At 42.7% G+C, this 26,278-nt stretch overlaps 2 protein-coding genes across 9 annotated transcripts in view; both read left to right on the top strand.

The window, feature by feature from the left end:
• enah (ENAH actin regulator) overlaps positions 1-9,398 on the top strand; it is a 131,266-nt gene extending 121,868 nt beyond the window's left edge. For all 6 annotated transcript variants that reach the window (XM_029750320.1, XM_029750306.1, XM_029750339.1 and 3 more), the window contains 3 exons: positions 5,556-5,640; positions 6,088-6,145; positions 6,505-9,398. In XM_029750320.1, coding sequence (XP_029606180.1) covers positions 5,556-5,640; positions 6,088-6,145; positions 6,505-6,542 — 181 coding nt within the window. In that variant the 3' untranslated portion in view covers positions 6,543-9,398. The remainder of the gene's footprint in view (positions 1-5,555; positions 5,641-6,087; positions 6,146-6,504) is intronic.
• A 2,516-nt stretch (positions 9,399-11,914) lies between these two features.
• Positions 11,915-24,816, top strand: LOC115192120 (delta(14)-sterol reductase-like). Of its 3 annotated transcripts, none has more exons than XM_029750277.1 (14): positions 11,915-12,068; positions 14,779-14,953; positions 15,183-15,386; positions 15,697-15,771; positions 18,503-18,680; positions 18,926-19,119; positions 19,750-19,804; positions 20,025-20,219; positions 20,415-20,518; positions 21,988-22,113; positions 22,209-22,377; positions 22,504-22,584; positions 22,711-22,833; positions 23,027-24,816. In XM_029750277.1, exons 2-14 carry the CDS (start codon positions 14,783-14,785, stop codon positions 23,185-23,187), a joined length of 1,836 nt encoding a protein of 611 aa, XP_029606137.1. In that variant the 5' UTR covers positions 11,915-12,068; positions 14,779-14,782; the 3' UTR covers positions 23,188-24,816. The 3 variants fall into 3 exon arrangements, with proteins under 3 accessions (XP_029606137.1, XP_029606152.1, XP_029606146.1); XM_029750292.1 differs by having other exon boundaries at positions 11,962-11,979; XM_029750286.1 differs by lacking the exon at positions 11,915-12,068 and adding an exon at positions 12,563-12,666.
• Positions 24,817-26,278: the final 1,462 nt, after the last annotated feature.

The raw sequence follows: 26,278 nt of genomic DNA, 5'->3' as shown, positions 1-26,278 counted from the left end.
CCTCATCGGTTTCACACTCAGAAAGTGTGTCATTTTCTTTAATAATTTCCTGCAGTTGTAGCCCATGGTGATTTTCTTGTTGGCAATGGTTTCCTGTCACAGCTGATCCAGTAACGGAGATGCATGGCTGTGTGTGGCTGCTGCATTGTTTGTGCATGCTCTAACTATAGCTGCCTTTTTCTGAACTCTGACACACAAAGTCAACTTGATTGTGTTTGAATTGGGCTGAACTACCCAATGTTAGCTGTGTGAACTCATATGGCTGGTGTGTGTGTAACATGTTTGCTTTGGGCTGGCTTTACCTAAGGCATTAAACTATTCTACTAGTGATTCCAGTCATAGGACAGTTTTCCAGTTCATTTACTGGTTCACTTTGCCTAAATCTACACTGAACAAAAACATAAAGGCAATGTAAAGTGTTGTTCCCATGTTTCATGAGCTGAAATAAAAGATCCCAGAAATGTTCCATACGCACAAAAAGCGTATTTCTCTCAAATTTTGCACACACATTTTTTGCATCACTGTTAGGGAGGATTTTATCATGTAAAAGGCCATTCTAAAATGTGAAGTTTTATCACACAACACAATGCCACATACAGTTGAAGTCGGAAGTTTACATACACTGTAACGGGCGTCGTATAAAGGGGACCAAGGCGCAGTGTGTTGAGTGCTCATCTTTACTTTTAATGAACACTTAAACAAAGAAAACAAAACGACAGTCAACAGTTCTGTCAGGTATACGAACAAAACAGAAAACAACTACCCACGAAAACAGAGGGAAAAACAGGCTGCCTAAGTATGGCTTCCAATCAGAGACAACGATAGACAGCTGCCTCTGATTGGAAACCATACGGCCAAAACATAGAAAACAAAACATAGAATGCCCACCCACCTATCACACCCTGACCTAACTAAACAGAGAAAACACAGCTCTCCTAGGTCAGAGCGTGACATACACGTAGGTTGGAGTCATTAAAACCTGTTTTTCAACCACTCCACAAATTTCTTGTTAACAAACTATAGTTTTGGCAAGTTGGTTAGGACATCTACTTTGTGCATGACACAAGTAATTTTTCCAACAATTGTTTAGACAGATTATTTCACTTATAATTCACTGTATCACAATTCCAGAGGGTCAGAAGTTTACATACACTAAGTTGACTGTGCCTTTAAACAGCTTGGAAAATTCCAGAAAATGATGTCATGGCTTTAGAAGCTTCTGACAGGCTAATTGACATAATTTGAGTCAATTGGAGGTGTACCTGTGGATGTATTTCAAGGCCTGCCTTCAATCTCAGTGACTCTCAGCCAAGACCTCAGAAGAAAATGGTAGACCTCCACAAGTCTGGTTCATCCTTGGGAGCAATTTCCAAACGCCTGAAGGTACCACGTTCATCTGTACAAACAATAGTACGCAAGTATAAACACCATGGGACCATGCAGCCATCATACCGTTCAGGAAGGAGACGCGTTCTGTCTCCTAGAGATGAACGTACTTTGATGAGGAAAGTGCAAATCAATCCCAGAACAACAGCAAAGAACCTTGTGAAGATGCTGGAGGAAACAGGCACAAAAGTATCTATATCCACAGTAAAACGAGTCCTATATCGACATAACCTGAAAAGCCGCTCAGCAAGGAAGAAGCCGCTGCTCCAAAACCGCCATTAAAAAGGCCAGACTACAGTTTGCAACTGCACATGGGGACAAAGATAGTACTTTTTGGAGAAATGTCCTCTGGTCTGATGAAACAAAAATAGAACTGTTTGGCCATAATGATCATCGTTTTGTTTGGAGGAAAAAGGGGGAGGCTTCTGTGTCCGGAGGAACCAGACCGTGGATCATCGCCAGAGGCTTTGGAACACCAACCGCCGCTGAAGACTCTGGGCTGCGGACCGCCGCTGAAGACTCTGGGCTGCGGACCGCCGCTGAAGACTCTGGGCTGCGGACCGCCGCTGAAGACTCTGGGCTGCGGACCGCCGCTGAAGACTCTGGGCTGCGGACCGCCGCTGAAGACTCAGGGCTGCGGACCGTCGCTGGAGGCTCCGGGCTGAGGAGCGTCGCTGGAGGCTCCGGGCTGAGGAGCGTCGCTGGAGGCTCAGGGCTGAGGAGCGTCGCTGGAGGCTCCGGGCTGAGGAGCGTCGCTGGAGGCTCCGGACTGAGGAGCGCCGCTGGAGGCTCCGGACTGGAGAGCGTCGTTGTAGGTTCCGGACTAGGGACCGTTGCTGCAGGCTCCATGCCATGGATCATCAATACAGGTTCTGTGCCATGGATCATCACTGGAGGCTCCGGGCCATGGATTATCCCTACAGGCTTCTTGCCATGGATTATCCCTACAGGCTTCTTGCCATGGATTATCCCTACAGGCTCCGGGCCATGGATTACCTCTGGAGGCTTCGTGCCATGGAACATCCCTACAGGCTCCGGGCCAAGGATCATCACTAGAGGCTTCGTGCCATGGATCATCTCTACAGGCTTCGGACTATAGATTATCACTGGAGGCTTTACTCGTGGAGCTGGAACAGGTCTCACCGGACTGGAGACACGCACTGAGGACCGGGTGCTCAGAGCAGGCACCGGAGGCGCACTGGAGGGAGAGTGCAAGGAGCAGGCACAGGCCGTACTGGGCTATGGAGGCGCACTGGAGGGAGAGTGCGAGGAGCAGGCACAGGACGTACTGGGCTATGGAGGCGCACTGGAGGGAGAGTGCGAGGAGCAGGCACAGGATGTACTGGGCTATGGAGGCGCACTGGAGGGCAGGAATGCTGAGCAGGCATACTCCTTGCTGGCTGAGTGCCAACCATAGCACGACAACGGTGAGGAGCTTGCACCGAGCGCACCGGGCTGTGAATGAGCATTAAACCTACCATTAAAATTATAGACTGATAATTTCTTTATCAGTGGGCAAACATACAAAATCAGCAGGGGATCAAATACTTTTTTCCCTCACTGTAGATGGCATCATGAGGAAGCAAACTTATGTGGATATATTGAAGCAACATCTGAAGACATAAGTCAGGAAGTTAAAGCTTGGTCGCAAATGAGTCTTCCAAATGGACAATGACCCCAATCCAAAGTTGTGGCAAAATGGCTTAAGGACAACAAAGTCAAGGTATTGGAGTGGCCATCACAAAGCCCTGACCTCAATCCTATAGAAAATTTATGGGCAGAACTGAAAAAGTGTGTGCGAGCAAGGAGGCCTACAAACCTGACTCAGTTACACCAGCTCTTGTCAGGAGGAATGGGCAAAAATTCACCCAACTTATTGTGGGAAGCTTGTGGAAGGCTACCCAAAACATTTGACCCAAGTTAAACAATTTAAAGGCAATGCTACTAAATACTAATTGATTGTATGTAAACTTCTGACCCACTGGGAATGTGATGAAAGAAATAAAAGCTTAAATAAATCATTCTCTCTACTATTATTCTGACATTTCACATTCTTAAAATAAAGTGGGGATCCTAACTGACCTAAGACAGGGATTTTTACTAGGATTAAACGTCAGGAATGGTGAAAAACTGAGTTTAAATGTATTTGGCTAAGGTGTATGTCAACTTTTGATTTCAACTATGTTTCAAGTTTTGAGAATTAATACGTCCAGCCGGCCTCACAACCGCAGACCACGTGTATGGCGTTGTGTGGGCGAGCGATTGCACTCTGTTCAATGTTGTGAACAGAGTGCCCCGTGGTGGTAGGGTTATGGTATGGGCAAGCATAAGCTACGGATAACAAACACAATTGTATTTCATCAGGTGCAATTTGAATGCACAGAGATACCGTGATGAGATCCTGAGGCCCATTGTCGTGCCATTCATCCGCCGCCATCACCTCATGTTTCAGCATGATAATGCACGGCCCCATGTCACAAGAATCTGTACACAATTCCTAGATGCTGAAAATGTCCCAGTTCTTCCATGACCTGCATACTCACCAGACATGTCACCCATTGAGCATGTTTGGGATGCTCTGGATCGACGTGTAAGACAGCATGTTCCACGTCCTGCCAATATCCAGCAACTTCACACAGCCAGGAGTGGGACAACATTCAACAGGCCACAATCAACAGCCTGATTAAATCTATACAAAGGAGTTGTCACGCTGCATGAGGCAAATGGTGGTCACAGCAGATACTGAGTAGTTTTTTAAGGTATCTGTGACCAACAGATGTGTATCTGTATTCCTAGTCATGTGAAATCCATAGATTAGGCCTAATGAATCAATTTCAATTGACTGATTTCCTTATATGAACTGTAACTCAGTAAAATCTTTGAAATTGTTGCATGTTGCATAATTTACAGTGCATTCGGAAAGTATTCAGACCCCTTGACTTTCCACATTTTGTTACGTTACAGCCTTATTCTAAAATCGATTACATTTGGGGGGTTTTCCTCATCAATCTACACACAATACCCCATAATGTATAAATAAAAAAATTCTATATCACATTAACATAAGTATTCAGACCCTTTACTCAGTACTTTGTCGAAGCACATTTGGCAGCAATTACAGCCTACAAGCTTGGCACACCTGTATTTGAGGGAGTTTCTCCCATTCTTCTCTGCAGATCCTCTCAAGCTCTGTCAGGTTGAATGAGGAGAGTCGCTGCACGGCTATTTTAAGGTCTCTCCAGAGATGTTCGATCGGTTTCACTCATGGATATTCAGAGACTTGTCCCGAAGCCACTCCTGCATTGTCTTGGCTGTGTGCTTAGGGTCGTTGTCCTGTTGGAAGGTGAACCTTCGCCCCAGTCGGAGGTCCTGAGCACTCTGGAGCAGGTTTTCATCAAGGATCTCTCTGCTCCGTTCGTCTTTCCCTCGATCCTGACTAGTCTCCCAGTCCCTGCCACTGAAAAACATCCCCACAGCATGATACTGCCACCACCATGCTTCACCATAGGGATGGTGCCAGGTTTCCTCCAGATGTGACGATTGGCATTCAGACCAAAGAGTTCAATCTCGGTTTCATCAGACCAGAGGATCTTTTGTTCAGTATAGATTCAGTTTGCTCAGAGCATAATGATACTCAAACTAACAAATCAAGTTCATGAAAGGGCCTTATACTGATTGTGGGCAGCCAAAGGGTTAGGTACCCTGTCAAATACGCTCAGCTGTGTTCAACTAGCGTAGTTATCAATTTTGACACATGGATATGAAAATCATTATTGTACATTATTCTCTACCTTGCCAGATTTGTAGATCAATTTCCCAGTACTGAATTTAAAAGAATGAATGTTGGGGTATGATGACAATTTTCTCTGTGTTAAATGTTTTAACTTCCTATGTTTCTTGCTGTGTTTTGAAATCAAACTGTCAATTTGAATGAATTTGCACTTTCTTTCAAGTTGTTTACGTTGTAGTTGCAAAAAAATGCTAATGTAACTGTTTTTTAAAGTGATTGAAGTGTGATGAGTAAATGCAGAATGTAGAGGGGAATGACCCAGCCACAGTAGATGCTTTTCTGTCTGGTTTTCCTCCAATAGTGACTTCTGGACTCCCCCTCGACAACAGCCCCAATTTAGGTATACTACTGTAACTTTTTCTGTTTATCTCGTCTACAGACCGAAGTCCACACCCACACCGACTGGATCCCTAAGTGCCAACGGGGTGCCAACAGAAGGTCTCGACTACGACAGATTGAAACAGGTATTCAGAGGACACAAGTAAAAAATGACAGACTTGCTGTTTGCTGGCAGAACAGTGGAGCTGTAGTATTTTACACAGCATACTACAGAGCCCTGAGAGGGTGTGCCCAATGACTGTGTCCCAAGCTGGGGCAATCCCTTGCTCCTCCCCTATGAATGAGCCTGTTAGATAAGTGTAGATTCTCCTTATACCATCCCTATCTATGCCCACAGCAGCAGCCTCAGTCAGAGACAGAGGAGTAACACAGAGTGGTAACACTATGGGCTTACTAACACTCATTCAGTTATCTGGGGCAGTATCTCTCACTGATGCTAAACTCACTGTTCCGTCCCTCTGCTTTGGTGAAAGTTTCAATCCATTTCACATGTCCAAAGTGCCTGTTTGAAACAAATTCTTTCTTTTTCCACTGTGTTTTGTCTCTAATTGTCTTTCCAACCTTATTTTCAGGACATTCTGGACGAGATGAGGAAGGAGTTGTCGAAGCTGAAAGAGGAACTTATTGATGGTAACTGATTGCTTGAGCAACCTGATGCACATACAGAGGGTGCTTTATATTTGTCCTGTTTCACTGCATGTGGGTAACCTGTACAAGTGTGAGGTGTGAATTGGAAACGTGTTTTCTGCATATCTCAACTCCCCATATGACGCCCTCGGAGAGTGGGTTCACGGCCAGGGCTTCTGCCGTGTAATAGGTGACACGGCGTGAAATAAGTTCCTCTAAGCACAGGAAGATCTTGCGTTCAGTTGAGGCCTACTGTACCTTTGTCATCAGAGAATTATCATTGCACCATTCACGCCACTGCATATCACACCAAAGACAACACAAAATAGCATATAACTGACATGTTGTTTGTCTGTCCACAGCCATCAGGGAGGAGCTGGGAAAGTCGAACACGGCGTAGAAGGATCTCACCTGCCTGTGCATTACATCCATTACCGGACACCTGCGACAGGTCAACTTCAGATAGGACAATATTATAAAGAACCGAAAAAGGAAAACAAAAAAAGTCTAAAAAGGTGGCGATGATAACAATAATAACCGTATTAATACAGAAGACAGTGTTTTGTCGGCAGAACAGCGTCACACACAGCTGGGGACGAGGGAGAGCGGGAGGCGTGTAGCATGGAAGCACTGCTGGTATCCATCTTGTGAAGCCTGGCCGTTCCTGCCATTTTCCCGCAGCCTCACCTGGAGGACAGGACACAGTCTTAAAAGAGGAGTGACTGTCATTATGCAAAGATTTCTCTCTTTGTCGATAACAAAAGAAAACAAGGAAAATCAACAAATAAAAAAACTAACTATATTGAACTGTATACTGTATTAACCATTGAAGTGTGAGAAATCAAACAGACAGCATTTACACTAAGAATTGGAACAGTTAGCGTGCACATGTGATTTCATAGTGAAAAGGCACATTTAGTGGGTGAGTGTGAAGTTTGGAGGCAGGAGGGTAAGGGAAGTAGGACTCAGTTCCCCATAGGGCCATAGGAGGGAGCCTCTGGGTGTGAATGAAGGACTGACTGATGGACTTGGTATTGTCTACTGCTGCAGGACTCTGTAAAGCTAGTCTTCCTCAAATACTATTTTAACCTGAGTATGTACAAAAGAAGAAAAAACTATATCTACAAGTCTTTCAATCATGTCTGTTTTAATGTAAACTATGGCCATATCAAGTAGCTTAATCAACTCTTTACATGATGGTCTGTCTCTTGGTCTGTTTGGCTTAGTATCCGAATATCATTATCTTCTTTTTTTCTATAGAAACGATTGCTCTAACGAGCTACTGTTTTGCATTTCTGTGTGTTGCAGGCTGATGAGACAGTCACAAAGGGTATGCCTTTCTAAACGTCAATCATTGCAGCTCTTTACCAAACAACCTCTGTCAATTAGTGATGGTTAATAATGCTAAAATCACCAGGACCAGATCTGGAGATGGAGCTATTTGAAATCTCTGTACTGTTATTATAAGCTGAACTTTTTTCTCTCTCTCTCCCTCGCAATTTCTGGACGATTTTTGGTGCATGTAAGGTTTTGTACGGTGGGGGTCGTGAGGCTGCCACGAAATTGAATTATTGGTTTATAAGCAATAAGTGTAGCATCTGGGTTGAATTTCCCCCACATTATTCCTTTTAAATGTTTGTGTTCTTTTAACTCCGTTCTGAACACCTGTTAAGGATGTGACTGTGTGACAGTATCTCCTCCTTTCCACTACATCCACCTCCTCCATAGATTCTAACTGTGTGAAACAGACGGGTAGAGAAGAGATGGATGAACAGACCCTCCCTGTTTATAGCCATTTATGTACTTCATTTACTGAGGCATGCCATTCATTTTTCAATTCGTGGTATTTTGTTTTGAGATTCAAGGCTACTGTGTCTTTTTATTGATATTGCAGCTAAATTCCATATTCTAATTTGTTTTGCTACATTTGAAAGAAATAGTAAAGAAGAAGGACATGAGGGACACCCCAGAAATAAGTTTGTCTGCATGATGTATCCATGGACATGCTTGTGCTATTAAGTGTTTCACTTGCGCTTAATGATTATTCTTTTTTTTTTTAAATGCCTTTATTTCCTCCCCTATAATTTTAAGTTCTGATAATGGCCCACGTTGTTTGACTCATTTGGTCATAGGAATGGCAGCAACTTTTTATTGAAAATGTTTCCTTTTCAAAACAAAACATTTTGTGTACAGTGCCGAGTTCACGTTCCTAATAATCTCGATGTACAATCAACTGAGAGAAACCAAGTCAACCTGAGACTGGTGTGAAAGAAAGAACTGTCTTCAACGTAAAACTCTATTGCTTCTATTCTCTTGACTTTCTGGTAAGGGGATCGACTTTGATCAGGGTTATGTCATGGCAACAGCTGAGGTGTGGTGGTCAGCATTATTCACAACACTCCCCTTGTGTGTATTTTGCTCAAACACAACTTATTTAATTCTCTCTGGATCAAAGCATAGGAAGGTTTGCACACGAGTGTTTACAGCATCGATTGCACTTTATAAACCCATCGAAATTCATGATACTATGATGAACCTGCTTACAAGATGCAGCCATCGCCAATAGTGTGACTATCGCACCAAAGGTTTCAGCTACAATCTCCTCCTACACACGTCACGCTCTACTGAGTCGCCTTTTGTTTTTATCATTGTCAAGAGAAGGATACATATCTATATATCGATTTCTTTGGATTGAGTAGTGAAACGTTCTGATCAAGGATCATTCGTATCTACAGATAATTCTGTTTGTAATCTTCATGGTTTGTGCCTTGTTCTGAATTTGCATTTAATATGTAAAAGATTTAAAGACCAGTAATAACACTAGGAACTGTCAAAATCGTATTTTTTTTTTTGCATCTTGGTATAGTTATTTTAAAGGGAGAATAATATCTGTTTCAAAGTACAGACATGGTGTATTTTCCTCATGCCATTTGTATGTTGCAGAGCGGTTTAGGTTCTTGGCGCTTGGAAATCTGAAAATAAATATATCCTCTAAATTGAAATCAGTTAATATCAAATTGTTGATTTTTGTCCTCAAACTCAGATTTTGCCATCTACTGAGGGAACTGAAGCTGGTGGACATAATAAAAAATATGCGGGAGAAATTAAACTAAATGTCTCTGAAATGAATTTATCAGTTTCCTTTATTTTTTATTTTATTCAAATTGTACCATACCATTCTCATGTTAATTACAATTTTCTTACATGCTAAAATTGTTTTGTTTGAGCGAGTAAAATAAAAAATTGCAATACATGATCAAAAAGTAAATTTCAATTGTGTGGTGTTAAATTAACATTGTTTCAATAACTAATTCCTACAATTTTTTCATCTGGATATTTCTCTCCTGTGAGACAGAATATGATGCACAGGATCTCTGAGACTGATCTAAAGACTTGTGCTGCATCAGCAGTTTCTCTCAGAGTTCTTCACGGACTTTGAAAATAACCTGTTTCGATCTGCACCAACGAGAATGTGTGGAAGAGCATTCCTGTTTTATATGCAGGGCATTCATCAAATATTAAAAAGCTTGATAACGATGATTCAGCAGAAATACTGAATTTGAGCTTCGGTGAGCACCTTGGACTCGTCTTGTCACATGGTTATTATAAGCCTTGTTTTACTCTTCGTTTCATTGCTGAAAACTTTGCAGATGTTGGGTATAAAGAGGTCATTACTGTATAGGGATTGTCATAAGACTGAACCAGCGTTACAATTCAGTCCGACGTGTTAGTCACTCCCTTGCCACTTGTTCCTTGAGTAGGTCTAGGGAATTTCCAGCAGGCCTTACATCACCACCTATTTCACACCCCATTAGCAGTGAATGTTTCTGCACCTCAGGTTTCGCACTCTTCTACTGCCACAGGTCAGCTAACAGGAAGAGGCAGGACTAACTGAAGCCGAAGTAGAGAAATATCTCAAAAGACTTGCCTGTGCTATTTTTACCCCCCCCCCCCCCCCCCCCCCACACACACACACACACAGTTGCTGTCTGAGCCCGAGCCCATCACAATTGCTAAGCGCAACCAGTCATCTGCATCTGGTCTTGCGGCTTCTTTTCACAGGGGTGACAAGATCTCACAGTGGGAGTCTACTACTGTGTGCAGTTGTTTGCAACATAATGAACAGTATAAAGACACTTCCTGGAGGAGGGCTGAGATGTCTCATTTGAGGTTTTGGTGTAGCAGCCGGAGTAGAGCGAATGCTCTGCGAGGGCGGAAACTGCTGTAAGACAGGATGTCCCTAAGCAGCTGCTTGGCTTCATGAACTCAAGAGGGAGAGAGAGGGCTGAGAACGCTGTAATTGGGTAGTAGAGTTTTTTTTTTTTTTTTCTAAATCTTGTTTATTTCCTTACATAGTCATGAACTGTGAATGATTTGACACCTCTGCTCAGTTGTTTTCACTCTCCATGCAATCATTAGTTTTGATGCACAAGATATTGTTTCATGCAGTGGTGGGAAAAGTCCCCAATTGTCATACTTGAGTAAAAGTAAAGATACCTTAATAGAAAATGACTCAAGTAAAAGTCAAAGTCACCCAGTAAAATACTACATGAGTAAAAGTCTAAAAATATTTGGTTTTAAATATACTTAAGTATCAAAAGTAGAGGGCCTCCTGAGTGGCACAGCGGTGTAAGGCACTGCATTGCAGTGCTAGAGGCGTCACTAAAGACCTGGGCTGTGTCACAACCGGATGTGATCAGGTGTCGCATAGGGTGGCGCACAATTGGCCCAGCATCGTCTGGGTTAGGGGAGGGTTTGGCTGGGGTGGCTTTTCTCAGCTCATCGCGGTCTAGCGACTCCTTGTGGCGGCCCGGGCGCTTGCAGGCTGACTTTGGTCCTCAGTTGAACGGCGTTTCTTCCAACACATTGATGTGGTTAGCATTCGGGTTGAGGAGGCGGGTGTTAAGAAGCGCGGCTTGGCAGGTCATGTTTTGGAGGACGCATGACTAGACTTTAATAAGCTTTACGTATCAGCCTCATGGCCTTCATCAGAACTTTTGTTATTTTTTTTTTTTTAGGAATGTAGTGAAGTAAAAGTAGTCAAAAATATAAATAGTAAAGCAAAGTACAGATACCAAAAAAACTATTTAAGTAGTACTTTAAAGTATTTTTTACTTAAGTACTTTACAACACTGGTTTCATGATAATCATCCTTCATAATCAGCATGTTTCAACATTTTCTTGCAATGTCTGATTCCTTGAATGTGGTTTTGAAATCATTCTAAGCCTATAAAGCGACATCCTAAATTAAAATCACAGTTGTACAGTCAGTCAGGGCAATGTGTTGACATTGAAGATTAATCAGAGCTTCATATTGTGATGACAACACCAGCTGGTTTGTAATGTTGAAAGCAACTCCTGCAAAAATATGTGAATGTGAACTTGATCTCATATAGACTTTATTTGGTTGATAGAGGTGTATCGCACTGTTTCTTCTAATTTAGTTTCAGCTAGATGAAATAACAAGCACTATATACCCTGGGCTTTAATTAGATTAAACATCTGCTCTGGTCTAGAATGCATGAGTACAATAGAAAGTTGGGAAAATATGTGTTGGTGACCTTTATTATATCTCCCACACATTAAATCATAATTTCCTCCATTTTGTCCGGCGCTGGTAGACATCTGACACAATAAACAAAGAAAACCATAGGACACGCCGGTTACTACCAATCAGCACTCTGTTAATATCCTCTGACAACCAATCAGAAAATGTCATAATTTAAAAAGAACAGCGTTGTAGCCAATCAGCGGGCTTCGCGCCATCCTATACACTGGTGGGCTTCGCGGATGGAGGGAGGGAGAATGCATTCAACATTTAGCTGCAGTTTTTAAACGTACGTTAGCTTGCGATTCACTTTCGTTCCAGGTTTTAAAGAGATACCTATGTTATTTTCCTAATTGGAGTTGTGCTTGTTATTTAAGGGTAAGGGCGTTAATTAATAATTATAATTGATTGTGAATGAATGTGGTCACTTTTTAAATGTCTTTGCTGAGAACTTGGCCGCTTAACGTTATTCTTGACTGTGTTTTGGGCTACGGTAACCACTGCTGAGCAATTTAGTAACCTAACTGCTTATAATGAATAGGCTAGCTAACTACCTATTTATTGTCTGCACATGTTAAGGCGTCGGTGCAATGTTTACAGTTGCAAAAATGTAAACATGCCCTGAAACGTTAGCTAGCTAACGTTATCTAACATACCCGACTTACCACTAAGTAGCCTGCTAGCTTACGTTACGTAGCTAGCCAACATTAGCGGATTTGAATGTATGACGTTTTCCCTCCACCCGCTGTCACTTGAAGCTATTACAATTCACGTTAAATGAGTAGAGACAGCTAGCTAGCAAACATTAACACGAATCTAGCGAACGTTAGCTAGCTAGCCGTCTTGCGAACGGTTATTTTTTGTAAATTGCCTCATATTTTGGAATACCGTTAGTTGCAGTACCGGTAGTTAGCTAGCTACAACCTGTAGCTACGGTTTTGACTGCTCTTCCAACTCAATCCAACCGTGTTGCTAGGTAACGCTTGTTTTTGCTTACTCAAATCACGTTCTGGTTTGCTGGTTAATGTTATATAGCTAAATATATATCCAACTGTCTGCATGTTTTTAATTTAATTTCCACACTTTGGTATCGAAACGTTACAATTTAGGCTAAATCTCCGGAATATGTTCACAACTGACTTGCGGGCACTTTCACAAATCCCCTTACGATCCGTATCCTGTAGTGTTTGGTACCCTGATGTCCCGCTATAAAGCATGTGTGAAACGCAAACAAATCCTGGACCTGCGCGGGTCCAAGATCCAGGACCACCGCGTACGAGGTTATTGTGACACGGCAGCGCGAGTCGCGTGGAACCTTTTTTTTGCCCGTTGTACACAAGCTAGCTCGCTAACGTCATGTAGAAGGTGCGTTTTGCTAATCGCAACCTAAACGGTTGTTTTCAGGTCTTGTGAAAGCAAAACGTATTCTGTCGAATTCTCCCAAACGCTTCAGGAAACCGAATTTCATATGTGAAAACGCCCTTAGTCGCAAAACTGTTAGCTAACATTAAGATGGACGGTTGAACCACACATAGACAAGTCTTTGGTTAAACTTCTCTAATGAACACCTGGCGGTGGTTTGGTGAACTTTCTAGAAAACCAATTACAAACTCCCATTACATTATTGTAAACGATTAGCTGGGACTGTTTAAATTCTTCATCATAAAGTGATTGAATCGACTTTCATTTGAAATGTATTTAAAGGGCTGTGTCTGAGGTATGGCACAAAACAAAAGACGAGGGGCTGACTTTCGAAGCTTCCCCCACATCATACCTTGCATCTTTCCTGGCGTAGGGGACCCTGTCCGCATCGTTTAGCCAGCTATACCTTTAACCATATGGAGGAATTCAACAGGGACAGCGGGGTGTGTCGGGTTTTGCATTCATTCATGGAGATGTTATGGAATGTGCTTTACGATTACTGACAACTATGACAGATGGATTAGTTGTGTGGGCCATTATGAGAAGGATAAGTTAAATGGTATATATTTCAGCAGCTGTGATGTAACGTACCATTTTGACTTTTATTTGATGAAAAATGACACATGCCAGTGAATAGGTGCTTGTGGTCATTGCAAGGACTGAGTTGTCCAAGTATGTCAGGCACTTCACGTCTACAGTTTCCCCCTTCTATTTAAGATTTATATTCACGAGGACTATGTTTTCATAGTGTGTATGTGTTTTAAATAGTCCGTGGCAAGAACCGTTGTACAACCAGAGCAGGCTTTCACTTGTTGATTTGACATGGGTAGACATGGGAGCACAACCTGTTAAACTTCTAAAATGCAGTTTCTGATGTTACCTGAACATTACTGGTATTCTGTGTACTAAGGCTATTGAGAGAGTGATAAAAGGGGCTGGAGTGGCGATGACTAGTTTTAAAACTACAGAGTTAACCCTAGTGGGGACGGGAACATCAGCAATTCTGTGAGCTCCGCATCCCCTTCCATACCACTGACCTTACTCCTCCATTGTGTCAAGTCTTGTGCTCGTCTGTCCCCCATTTGCATGTTCTTAATGCACACTGTAAATGTCTCATCTAGCCTAATCTGCCTAAATCTAGTGTGATTGGGGAAATGTTCGGAAGAAAAGTTGTCCCCGTCGTAGACCGTTTTGATATGCACATCCAATTCATCTGAAAAAGTGGATCATTGTAATTAGGGATGTTAGCTGCCGAAAATACATTTGACCACGGTTGCTTCAGTCTATAGGTTAATTTGCATAATTTGGTGGAATTAAATTGGCTTGTGTATTTTCCTTAGTTGTCATGTATCTTATTTATCACACGAGCACAGCATACAGAGCCTAGTTTGAGGAGTGGAAGAGCCTATCACCTGTCAGACAGCATGAGAGCAGCTCCTCAGAAAGCTGGTACTGGAGTGAAACTTACTTTTAAGCCCAGTCATGAAAACGGAAGTTTGAGCGAGACAACAGTTTCAAAACCCTCTTGTATTTCAAAGGGAGAGAGAAACACCCCTGTTTTGAACCCATGCTGGCAGCGCTACATTATACATGTGCGGCAGTGGCTTAGACCACCCCATGATACTCCCCTGGTTTTTAACATGTGTGCTCTATCTCTCTCCGTCAGGTAAATGAGGATGCCGGGTATTAGGTTTCATAGTGGGGACATGGTGATGGGCCGCTGGCCTGGTAGCAGCCTATTCTACGAAGTCAAGGTGCTGAGCTACGATGCCAAGATTCAGCTCTACACGGTCATCTACAAGGATGGCACTGAGTTGGAGCTCAGAGAGGCTGACATGAAGGTAGGAGCACTATCTCCATGGCAACCATGTCACTGACGACATGACCCAGATGGCTGGAATTTCTCTATCTTGACAAGGTTCAGGAATTTTGATCTTATTTTATGCTAGTGCATACTCAAATATTATCTTCTTATGGTATGTTGATTGCGCCAATGGTGCTGGCCTTTTAAAATTCAGCTATGTAATAACACGTTTGTAACCTTGCTAAATGCAACAACTTATGTTCCAGAATCCAACTGGCTTTAAACCAAGCCGTCGCTCTCGTTCTCGCTCCCGCTCTCCGTCGCGGCGGCGCAGTCGTTCCCGTTCTCCAGCCAGGACCACCCGGCGCTCCTCGTCACGCACCACCAGTGGCACCTTCGCCACAGAGACGCCCGCTGCACGCAAGGAGCCCAAAATGAAAGAAGTGCTGGAGATCAGACTCAGCCCTGTGGTGAGGAACACATGTCACACACACTGCTGGGATTTAGAATGGCTTTTTGTTTTTGAGTGTTGCTCTGCTGCAAGCGTGTTGTACTCAGAATGCACAGTAAAATGCCGGACCTTAGAGATGGCATTATTTGATAGTAGATCAAGGGTTGGCTAATAACAGTGTAATAAACCAAAGATTTTTACAAACTTTATGTGTGACCAGTGGGTCCATCTTTACATAGTGACACTGCGCCTCTTTTTCTGTATTGTTTGTCATCGCGTTCCTTTTTCCTCATGTTGACGTTTTGCTTCCCTCACTCCATTTACCACAGGCTAGGCCAGTTGAGAACAATGGCCACAATAAGCATGAGAACAAAGAGAATGATACTGCTGACAAAGTCAATGAGGTGAGACTTTAGATACTGTATGTCCTTTATCTATTTTTTTAACGTTTGTGTCTATACATAATTATGTCAATGCTCCTAGAACAAAATGAATATGTTTGTTGGGCTGTAAGCAAGTTTGGCATTAGACTTGTAACTAGGGACGCACGATATATCGGGCAACATATCGGTATCAGCCGATGTCTAGTTTAACACCGATGTGCAAAACCGATGTCAAAGCTGACGTGCATACCTATATAATGTAGGTACATGGCGTAATGATGCCGTGTAAAATTTTGCCCTATACATGCAACACAGCATTCATAAACTAGCCCACAATGTCTGCTGTGTGGATCGAGCAGTCAACAAGTCAAGCAGTCATTTGAAAGAGGAACAAAATTTCAGCGAGACAACTCAAAGGCGAAATCCATTAAAGCCAAGATAATTGAATTTATTGCCCTTGACAATCAACCGTTCTCTGTCGTGGGTGGTGTTGGCTTTCACCGACTGGTTGGGTACCGGTTAACACTACCAAGTGCGCTATTTTCCAACGTTGCCCTACCGGAGTTGCACAGTAATGGCGTCACTGCTATTAGCTTCATGACATACATACTGTGGCGTGCCGTTTGGGTCTTTGCGTGTCAAAAAAAATACAGTAGCACTGTCAAAGCTGTACATAAAAAGTCTGCAAACACCGGTCACGAACGATGTCTTTACAATTCCGCGTTGGTAATAAAGCATAATTAGTTTGACCTCAACTTCTGGGGTAGCTAGCTTTAGTTTGGTACCTAGCTAGCACCAATACAACCAGCCTGAAAACAATGACCAGTAAACTGCTGTCATTTTCATTATTCTTAGCAATGATTTAGGAATCCTTGTAAGTATTGTTGTTAGCCTATTGAAATTGAACTTCAGTTCATGAAAAATAAATAGCTAGCCAGCTACTTAACCCTGTTGCCCAAAGCTAACGTCATAAGCAGCCAGCTAGCTTCATCTGGTTGTTGTGAAGCTAGCCACAATAAGGATGAGACAATAGTGGAATTTGCGGTTTGCCTTCAAAATAAAGTTTGTCATCGACAGTGATGCAAATAGTAGAATTATGCTATACTTTTATTTTGAAGGCTAACCGCAAAGTCCACTATTGTGGCTAATCCTTATTGTAGCTAGCTTCACATAGATGGGTCCGACCATTCATTTTTACATTTCAGTCATTTAGCAGACTCTCTTAATCAGAGCGACTTACAGTAGTGAATGCATACATTTCATAAATTTTTTCCCCCGTACTGGTCCCCAGTGGGAATCGAACCCACAACCCTGGCGTTGCAAACACCATGCTCTACCAACTGAGCCACAAATAAGAACTGTCTTATAAATTAGCATTATTTTAGATGACAGCTAGCTAACTATATAGCTAGTTAACTATAGCTACTGAAACAGATTGTTCTTCCCCAAAAACATAGCAAAACGACATTGTTTGCATCCATGAGCTAGCTAGCTTTTAAATTTTTTTTTACCAGCACTGTAGATGCTCGATGCATCCTAGCATACGTATCGATGAATCGTTGTGACATATGAAATAGGAGTGAGAGTGTAATCAATGTGTAATAACTACGTAAAAAAATGTATGAATGTGTTCAATTATTATGTGACGTGCAGTCATATTCAGGTCCTGATTAGTCAACAAGCTTATTTGACACGTCAAATAGTGTTAAATAATATATTCTTTGACACGCAAAGACCCAAATGGCGTTCCATAGAAATCCTGGTTGAGAATGGAACAAATTAACAACGGAACAGCACAGCAAGTAAGTGAAAGAAATGGGTTTTGATTATGTTTTACTGGTATATGTAAATGCCAACAAAATAACTTTTTGGTGTGTGTGTAACCTTTATTTAACTAGGCAAGTCAGTTAAGAACAAATTCTTATTTATAATAACTGCCTACCCCGGACGACGCTGGGCTAATTGTGCGCCGCCCTATGGGACTCCCAATCACGGCCGGATGTGATACAGCCTGGATTTGAACCCGGGACTGTAGTGACGCCTCTTGCACTGAGATGCAGTGCCTTAGACCGCTGCGTCCGTGTGTGTGTGTGTGTGTGTGTGTGAACTATTTAGCTGTACTGGAATGCTTAAAAGGCAGCTAAAATGTTTAATATCGGTATCGGTTTTCTTTGGCAAGGAAATATTGGTGCATCACTACTTGTAACGGAACTGTCCCTAGCTTTATTGCTTGTTTGTGAATGGGCTTTTATGTGTAGGAATGTCATGATTCATGTTGTACCTCCTGTGTGTTGGGAGGACTCTGCATGGGAGACTCAGACTGTACCAAGCCCCAGCTGACTGAGCCACACGCACCACTTAGGGTCCTGCTAATGTTCCATCAGTCAGTCACATGCTGTTTGAACATGTGCTACCTCTTTTCTCTGCTCTACTCAGAGGCTCTGAGAACTTCTCATTGCAGCTTATGAAGACTTTGCTCATAGTTTATGTTAAACAAATACTTAGAATGCCCATATAACGCTGTCAACATTGTAGTAAAACCAAATAATGGTTTATGGTGGTATTTCCTGCTATAACAAGTGTTCACTTTTCCTTTTTAAGAGATGCAAATCTACAGATAATTTGTGTGGCAAATAGATTGGATGTGCATTATGTTACCTATGAGCTTAAGTCACTGTGGGTTAGCCATGTCTGTGTAAATGAGTACCACCACTCAGCCTGACCGTGTGTCTCTAACCATGCCTACTTCCAGAAACCTGCAGAGGAGGAGCAAGAAAAGAAGGTATTAGAGAGCCGCTACAACCTCAGACGCAGAAAGGATGACGGTGACGCCAAGCCAGCCGAGCAGACAGAGGACAAGGAAGCTGAGCAGAAGCCTGCAGCAGCCACAGCCCCCATCACCACTGAGCTGGAGTTTGGAGGGAGGCTAGGTGAGAGGAGGAACAGAGAAAGGTGGCTGCTGAGCCTCTCCCAGCTTGTCATGTGCTGGATAGAGAGTGTGGGGGGGGGAATGGTGCTGGTCTGCAAACTGTTATGCCAATCAAATTGCACTAGGATGCTAGTCTGCACATTGTTTGACAAGAATGCATTTCGGGAGGGACAGTAACTGGTTAAAAAAGAAGACAGACTTCCTTTGGCTCCAGTCACTCAGTGTCTTTCCCCCCTGTGTTTGCAGGAGTGTCCTGCATGATGCTGTTCCTGCCTGTGGCCGTGTTGGGACTGATGGTGGTTTGCAGTCAGGAGGATGCTAGCCTGATGAGCTCCCCCTCTCTGCCTGCCCTGGACTCCCTGCTGGATCCACATGTGTTTGGCATGGTGGTCCTCTGGTTCCTCTTCCAGGCCCTGCTCTACGTGCTGCCTGTCGGAAAGGTAACGTGATCACCAATACCCTCACTGCTCTTCTGGCACACATGTAGGATCAGCTCACTCTGTTCTAGTCATTGTGGAGAAAACACAGAACTGAACCATAGATGATTGTCTAGTGGGCCAACCACATTCTCAGAATTCTACTCCCACCATTATTGAGGACTGTACACACACTGGCAAACACACACACCAACCCCCTCCTAGATTACAGGCCATACACATGATACCCATCCATGACCTGGACAGAGCACATGACTGGCGCTCATGCCTCGTTTCTGCTCATTAGCCAGGGCAGAAATGAGAGGAATCGGCAGTAGTAGGCTACGGTCCATGCTGGAACACTACAGGGAAGAATGGGAGGTTTTGTTCAGTTTCCTCTCCTGCTCATCTGCCTTCTGAATACAGTTGAAGCACACGCGCCTTTTTGAGAATGTAGGAAACTTTAGGAAACTTTCATCATATGGCTCCCATGAAATCATGTTCTCTAGGTCTGGGGAGTGTTTACATTAGTGAAAGGGGATAATGTAAGCTTTTAACATGTACAAAAAGTCCCCTATCCTAGCTACATTACCCCTCTCATAATGTATTTCGTGTAAGGTTGAATGATGGTCCAACCTGTGTTTCTGTCCCCAGGTTGTAGAAGGAATCCCCCTGAAGAATGGAGAGTGGCTGAAGTACAGAATGAACAGTGAGGCATTCTTCTGTGTTTCATGTCTTCTGGTTTGTCATTTTGAAGGAATTAACTGGTCAGTTACCCCCAGCATGTTGAGATCTGTAGTAAAGCACTATGCCAATGTATGCCACTATGCCAATGTTCATTAACATACAAGTCATGTAAGGAAAGACCCTTTGGTTGAAGAACTTCCTGTGTATTAACCCTTTATGGTCTCCTCCACCACCACCACCAGCCCTCCATGCCTTTGTGCTGACGGTGGCTGCCCTGGGGGCTGCAGTGCATCAGGGGGTGGACCTCAGCTACATCCACAGCCACTTCCTCCAGCTGGCTGTGTCTTCCCTGCTCTTCTCTGTCCTGTTCAGTGTCTATCTGTACGTCCGCTCTCGCTGGGCACCCCAGGACCAGCTCGCCCCCGGAGGAAACTCTGGTGAGTGGGTGTGTTTGTGTAGTTAACGCTGGTAGAGAAACGCTTCTACAATCTAGGCCTGATTGATTCCATGATATCGGTATATTATGGCATGGGCCAGCATGAAGTTAAGGGCAAAGATTGCTTTACTGCCTATTGGCATGATGCCTCACAAATGGGTAACGCAATATGATTCATCTGTTCTTCTCACCTCAGGGAGTGTGATTTATGACTTCTGCATGGGAAGTGAACTCAACCCCCGGATCAAGGGCTTTGATCTCAAATACTTCTGTGAGCTGCGCCCAGGATTGATGGGTTGGGTAAGTTTAGTGTACTGAAACATGTTCCCATTTAAAGTACTTTTCAGCTGTATATTAGCCATTTAGTGTAGATGAAGCTGTTTTCTTTCCTCACACAACTGAAAAAAAAAAAGAAGCTCAGTGTTCAGTTTCCCATTATGTGTGTTCATTAATGTGTTAAATGTGAACTACATAGAATAAATCTTAAAATGATACTACAGTATATTGGAGTTAGTTTGTCTGTTTGAGGTACACTATATATACAAAAGTATGTGGACACCCCTTAAATTAGTGGATTCGGCTATTTCAGCCACACCCTTTGCTGACAGGTACAGTACCAGTTAAAAGTTTGGACACACCTACTCATTCAAGGGTTTATCTTTATATTTCACAATTTACTACATTGTATTATAATAATAGTGAAATAATCAAAACTATGAAATAACACTTATGAAACCATGTAGTAATCAAAACAGTGTTAAACAAATCAAAATATATTATATTTGAGATTCTTCAAAGTAGCCACCTTGATGATAGCTTTGCACACTCTTGGCATTCTCTCAACCAGCTTCATGAGGTACTCACCTGGAATGTAGAAAATAGTAAAAACAAAGAAAAACCCTTGAATGAATTGGTGTGTCCAAACCTTTGACTGGTACTGTTTATAAAATCGAGCACACAGCCATGCAATCTACATGACAGACAAACATTGGCAGTAGAATGGCCTTACTGAAGAGCTCAGTAACTTAACATGGCAGCGTCATAGGATGCCACCTTTCCAACAAGTCAGTTCGTCAAATGTCTGCCCTGCTAAAGCTGCCCGGTCAACTGTAAGTGCTGTTATTGTTAAGTGGAAATGTCTAGGAGCAACAACGGCATAGTGCCAACTGTAAAGTTTGGTGTAGGAGGAATAATGATCTGGGGATGTTTTTTATGGTTTGGGCTGGGCCCGTTAGTTCCAGTGAAGGGAAATCTTAACGCTACAACATACTATGACATTCTAGACGATTCTGTGCTTCCAACTTGGTGGCAACAGTTTGGCGAAGGCCCTTTCTTGTTTCAGCATCTCAATGACCCGTGCACAAAGCGTGGTCCATACAGAAATGGTTTGTTGAGATTGGTGTGGAAGAACTTGACTAGTCTGCACAGAGCCCTGACCTCAACCCCATGTAACACCTTTGGGATGAATTGGAATGCCCACTGTGAGCCAGGCCTAATCGCCCAACATCAGTGCCTGACCTCACTAATGCTCTTGTGGCTGATTGGAAGCAAGTCCCCTCAGCAATGTTCCAACATCTAGTGGACAGCCTTCCCAGAAGAGCTGTTACAGCAGCAAAGGGGACCAACTCCATATTAATGCCGATGATTTTGGAACGCGATGTTCGACAAGCAGGTGTCCACATAACTTTGGTAATGTAGTGTATGGATTGTTTTGTTGTCTGATCAATGACTGTGTTTAATCAGACTTGTGATGTCTGTGTTCTGTCCAGCTGGTGATCAACGCTGCCATGGCTCTGGCTGAGATGAAACTCCATAACCTGGACTACCCTTCACCAGCCATGATCCTGGTCAACTGCTTCCACCTGTTCTATGTGCTTGATGCCTACTGGCATGAGGTACAGATAAACCTGCGTTTGCTGCCTAATGCTTTATTTGGTCTCTATTTATTTGGTTGTAGGATGTAATCTAATGGTTGACTGTTATTCCCCAGGAGGCTGTCCTGGGCTATATGGATACAACCCATGCTGGATTTGGCTTCATGCTGGTGTTTGGAGACTTGATGTGGGTTCCCTTCACCTTCAGTCTCCAGTCCTACTACCTGGTTCACCACCCCAACCACCTCTCTCTGACCTGGATCGTAGGCATTGTTACTCTCAATGGTTAGTCAGTACCGGGACTTTTGTAGTATTGGCATTTGGCATACGTTCATATAAATCCTACATTTAATCTGTGATATACTTTTTGTTGTATGAATAACAGTATGACATTGTCTTCACGTGTTACAGTCATTGGATTTTGCGTCTTCCGTAAAGCAAACTCGCAGAAAAACGCCTTCAGAAGAAATCCTTCAGACCCTACATTATCCCGTAAGTCCTCAATCCCAGTTCGTCTTATTCCCGTATAAACATTAGCAGGCCACCTGCCTTGATGAAGGGATGGACTTATTGTCTGTCGTGTTGTTGAAGGACTCGCGGTAACGCTGTGTTTTCCAGATCTGAAGACCATCCCTACTGCCACAGGGAAGAGTCTCCTGGTGTCTGGTCTGTGGGGGCTTGTCCGTCACCCCAACTACCTGGGGGACCTCATCATGGCTCTGGCATGGTCACTACCCTGTGGTGAGTGACGGCTAGTTCAGCTACTTAGTCATAGCTGATTAGTTATCAGGTGCTGGTTAATTTGTTTGATGTATTTTTCTGAGCTGTGCTGACAATGCACCAGAAACAGCCCAGTAAATCTACACGTCTTGATATATGTGTGTAGTGATATGAGGAGACGCTGAAGTGTGTGTTGTCTGTGGTCGTCCTGTAGGGTTCACCCACATCCTGCCGTACTTCTATGTGATCTACCTAACCATCCTGCTGGTCCACCGGGAGGCCCGGGATGAGGCCCAGTGCAGGAGGAAGTACGGCTCGGCGTGGGACGACTACTGCCGAGAGGTCCGCTACCGCATCATCCCCAGAGTCTACTGAAACCTTCGCCACCCCGCCCTCCAACCAACTCCACGGCCTCCAACTCTGCAAGCTCACAACTCCGCGCATGGCTACATGAGTTTGTAGAAACAAGTTGTTTGGAAATTTGAATTTAAAGACATTGGGAAACTTGAATTTCGAAAAGGGGGAAGCTTGATTCTTGGAAGTTCCGCAGGAGCAGCTTTCTTTGAAGTATGATGGTTTTATGAAGGTACACACTAATTAGCTGACTGAATTTGATTAATGCCTTTTAAGAGAAAAAGCTTTCAAAATTGAAGAAAAAAGAAGCCTCAGTCCGTGGAAGGGATGTATATATTTTTGTACATACTTTTTTTTTTTTTACTTCAAGATACCTGTTAACATAACATTGCATATTTGATCAGTTTAAGTTTTCACTCCCATATCCAATTACAATATTTGCTTGGCTTTAATTTTGAAGTATTTTGTAATGATACCTTTGGTATACATTGCTTTTTGTGTATATTGTCAATGATGGGATTTAAATGCTCTTTTATCTGTACAGTTAAAATGGGATTAACGATCTTCCTCAGGACCACAACATTCACAAAATAGCATTTAGACATATTTTTTTGTATATTTTTTTATATAGATGTAGCCTAGTGTTAACCGAGTAAAAAAATAAAAAATACATGTATTTGGTTGTTTTTAAATGCACTATGAAAGATTGTATTTTATACCTAAAGTCTATGATTTGACTTTGCTTACTCCGGTTCACTGTCAAATTCCTCCCCAGTCGTCTGGACAGTAGTATTGCTTAGTTACGCTCCTGTTATAGTCACAGTCCCCTTTCCAGAGGGAAGACAACCTGTGTGTGGATCAAATCCACAGTATCTTATTTAAAACCATTACCATCTGCAAGGGCACTTAGACAGTATCCATGTTAAGCACCTTAAGTTAAAGAACTTACTTTTCAAAAAAGGCATCACAACCACTTTTTTTTTTTTTTCTTCATTTAGTGTTCAATTTAGAGTTAGTATGACTGTTTTCACCAAGTTTATACTGTGACATTCTGCACGTGCAATGCTGTGTCGTGTGGTGACCTCCTGGCAACGCTGTTTTATCCTGTGAAAGTATTCTGACCCAGCTGTAGATGAGCAGTATAGCAGCAATACAATAACTAGAATAGGTGGCATTTTATGCGACTGAATGCAATATTCCATTTTTTTGTTGTGTTAACTACAAAATATACAAGTGATGCTAGAGCTTATGTTTTTACAAGTAGATATTTAAAGTTGCATTTGATGTCAACTGTTAAGTTAATTGCCTGAATTACCACTAGCCATTTTTGTTTACAGCTAGATCTGCCGTTCTCTAGACAATATTACCATGTCATCTTAGAACGTTACTTGTGATTTGTCTAACTATTTGTCATTGACCCATTCTGTACTGAACCTTTGTTTTGACTGATGGGACTGGCAACAATTTCCTGTTTTGGGTCACCTGGCTGTTTGTTGAAGCTAAAACAAGTTGGATGTAACTAGGACAGTGGAAGAAGACCCAATGTTCATGATTTGTTCAATGTCCGTCTCCAATGGAAAACGTGACAATGGCTGGAAAGCTCGCATTGTACAAACGTTTGGCAAAAAATAAAGGTTTACACTTACAGTATCATTCATGTTATTCAGACATGTCTAACGATTCAACACATAATGCACTGAGAATAGACTCCTAGAAAAAGAAGACAAGTGAAACAATGGAAGGTCAAGCAAGCAATTCAACACTTCTGCGATGCAGCCAGAGGTCAATCGGAGAGGATGGGGCTGACTGCTGCAGATCTGAACAGGACCAGAGATCATCCCCAGTCCCCTGCTGCAGACACTGGGAATCAATTTGAGATGCTCTAATTCATGTGACCCTTCACACTGACTGCAGTGTGAAGAGTAGATCCCCAAAATAATAATGTAGTGTCCGTTTTGCTCTCAGCACGTCACCAGAGAAATGGAAACGTAATCTCTGCAGGTGTTTGCCTGGTCTAACATCTCTTTTTACTCTTGCCAACTCCATTGCTCATTGTCAAGCCAAACAGCACAAGGAGTTTGCATGATAGTAATCAGGATGGCACTCGGGCTAGGTTGTTTGGTTATACTGTACCTTATTTCTATTCTAGCTAGCAGATAATGTATTGCTGCAGCACTTCTACATAATACAATCTCCAACTGCTTTCAGTTTTTCCAATTTCCAAGTTTGAATATTGTCTGACAATACTCTAGTTACAGGTTTTGGAGCAGCATATTGAAAGCTAATTCCTATGGAATCCCATTCCCGCCCTCAATTTTATTTTGTCAGATCATATAGGTTATGTTTCTTCATTTGTAGCATTGTGTGGCGATTTCCAAGTATCCACGTTGCAGAGATCAATCAGCACAGCAGGGCCGCTGGAAAATGTATGGCGAGCTGGCATTTTCCCCAGCGCTTTTTTCTTCTTTCATACAAAATACTGACACAAAAGCATGGAAAAGAGGGACAATACTGTTGTTATTTTTATTGGTATTTACACGTTACAGTGTAAACACTGGTTTAAATAGTATATTGCATGTCGTTTTATACCTAAGGCACGAGGGGGTGTGGTATATGGCCAATATACCACGGTTAAGGGCTGTTCTTATGCACACGCATTATGGAGTACCTGGTCACAGCCCTTAGCCATCGTATATTGGCCACATATCACAATCCCCCGAGGTTCCTTATTGCTATTATGAGCTGGTTACCAATGTAATTAGAGCAGTAAAAAAAACATGTTTTGTCATACCTGTGGTATACCACGGCTGTCACCCAATCATCATCCAGTTTATAAATGAAAATATAACATGGGAACATGGTTTTTAGAAGTAGGATTGTATATGCCCATACACAAATATTAAATAATAACTTAATTGATCTATTTTTGTGAGTGTTTCATATTAGACTGACTTATAATTGTTCTATTCATTTAGAAGACTAGCTGTGTTTTTTTTAATGTATGTTTTGTTATGAAATACAGAACTAGTACAGGCAGTTTACCGTGGAGTAGGTTGAAATTGCAGTGTCTACGTAGGTAAAATCTGTCCGAAGAACCCCGTAGGGTATATTT

Source organism: Salmo trutta, chromosome 1, assembly GCF_901001165.1.
Source record: "Salmo trutta chromosome 1, fSalTru1.1, whole genome shotgun sequence".
Classification (NCBI taxonomy): domain Eukaryota; kingdom Metazoa; phylum Chordata; class Actinopteri; order Salmoniformes; family Salmonidae; genus Salmo; species Salmo trutta.
The sequence above is the reverse complement of the archived record's forward strand: the minus strand, read 5'-3'. Positions and strand labels throughout refer to the sequence as shown.

Coding starts and splice junctions, on each gene's coding strand:
- LOC115192120 (XM_029750277.1), top strand. CDS start 14,783: ATGAGGATGCCGGGTATTAGGTTTCATAGTGGGGACATGGTGATGGGC. Junction 14,954..15,182: donor TCAGAGAGGCTGACATGAAG/GTAGGAGCACTA, acceptor CTTATGTTCCAG/AATCCAACTGGCTTTAAACC. Junction 18,681..18,925: donor GGAGTTTGGAGGGAGGCTAG/GTGAGAGGAGGA, acceptor CTGTGTTTGCAG/GAGTGTCCTGCATGATGCTG.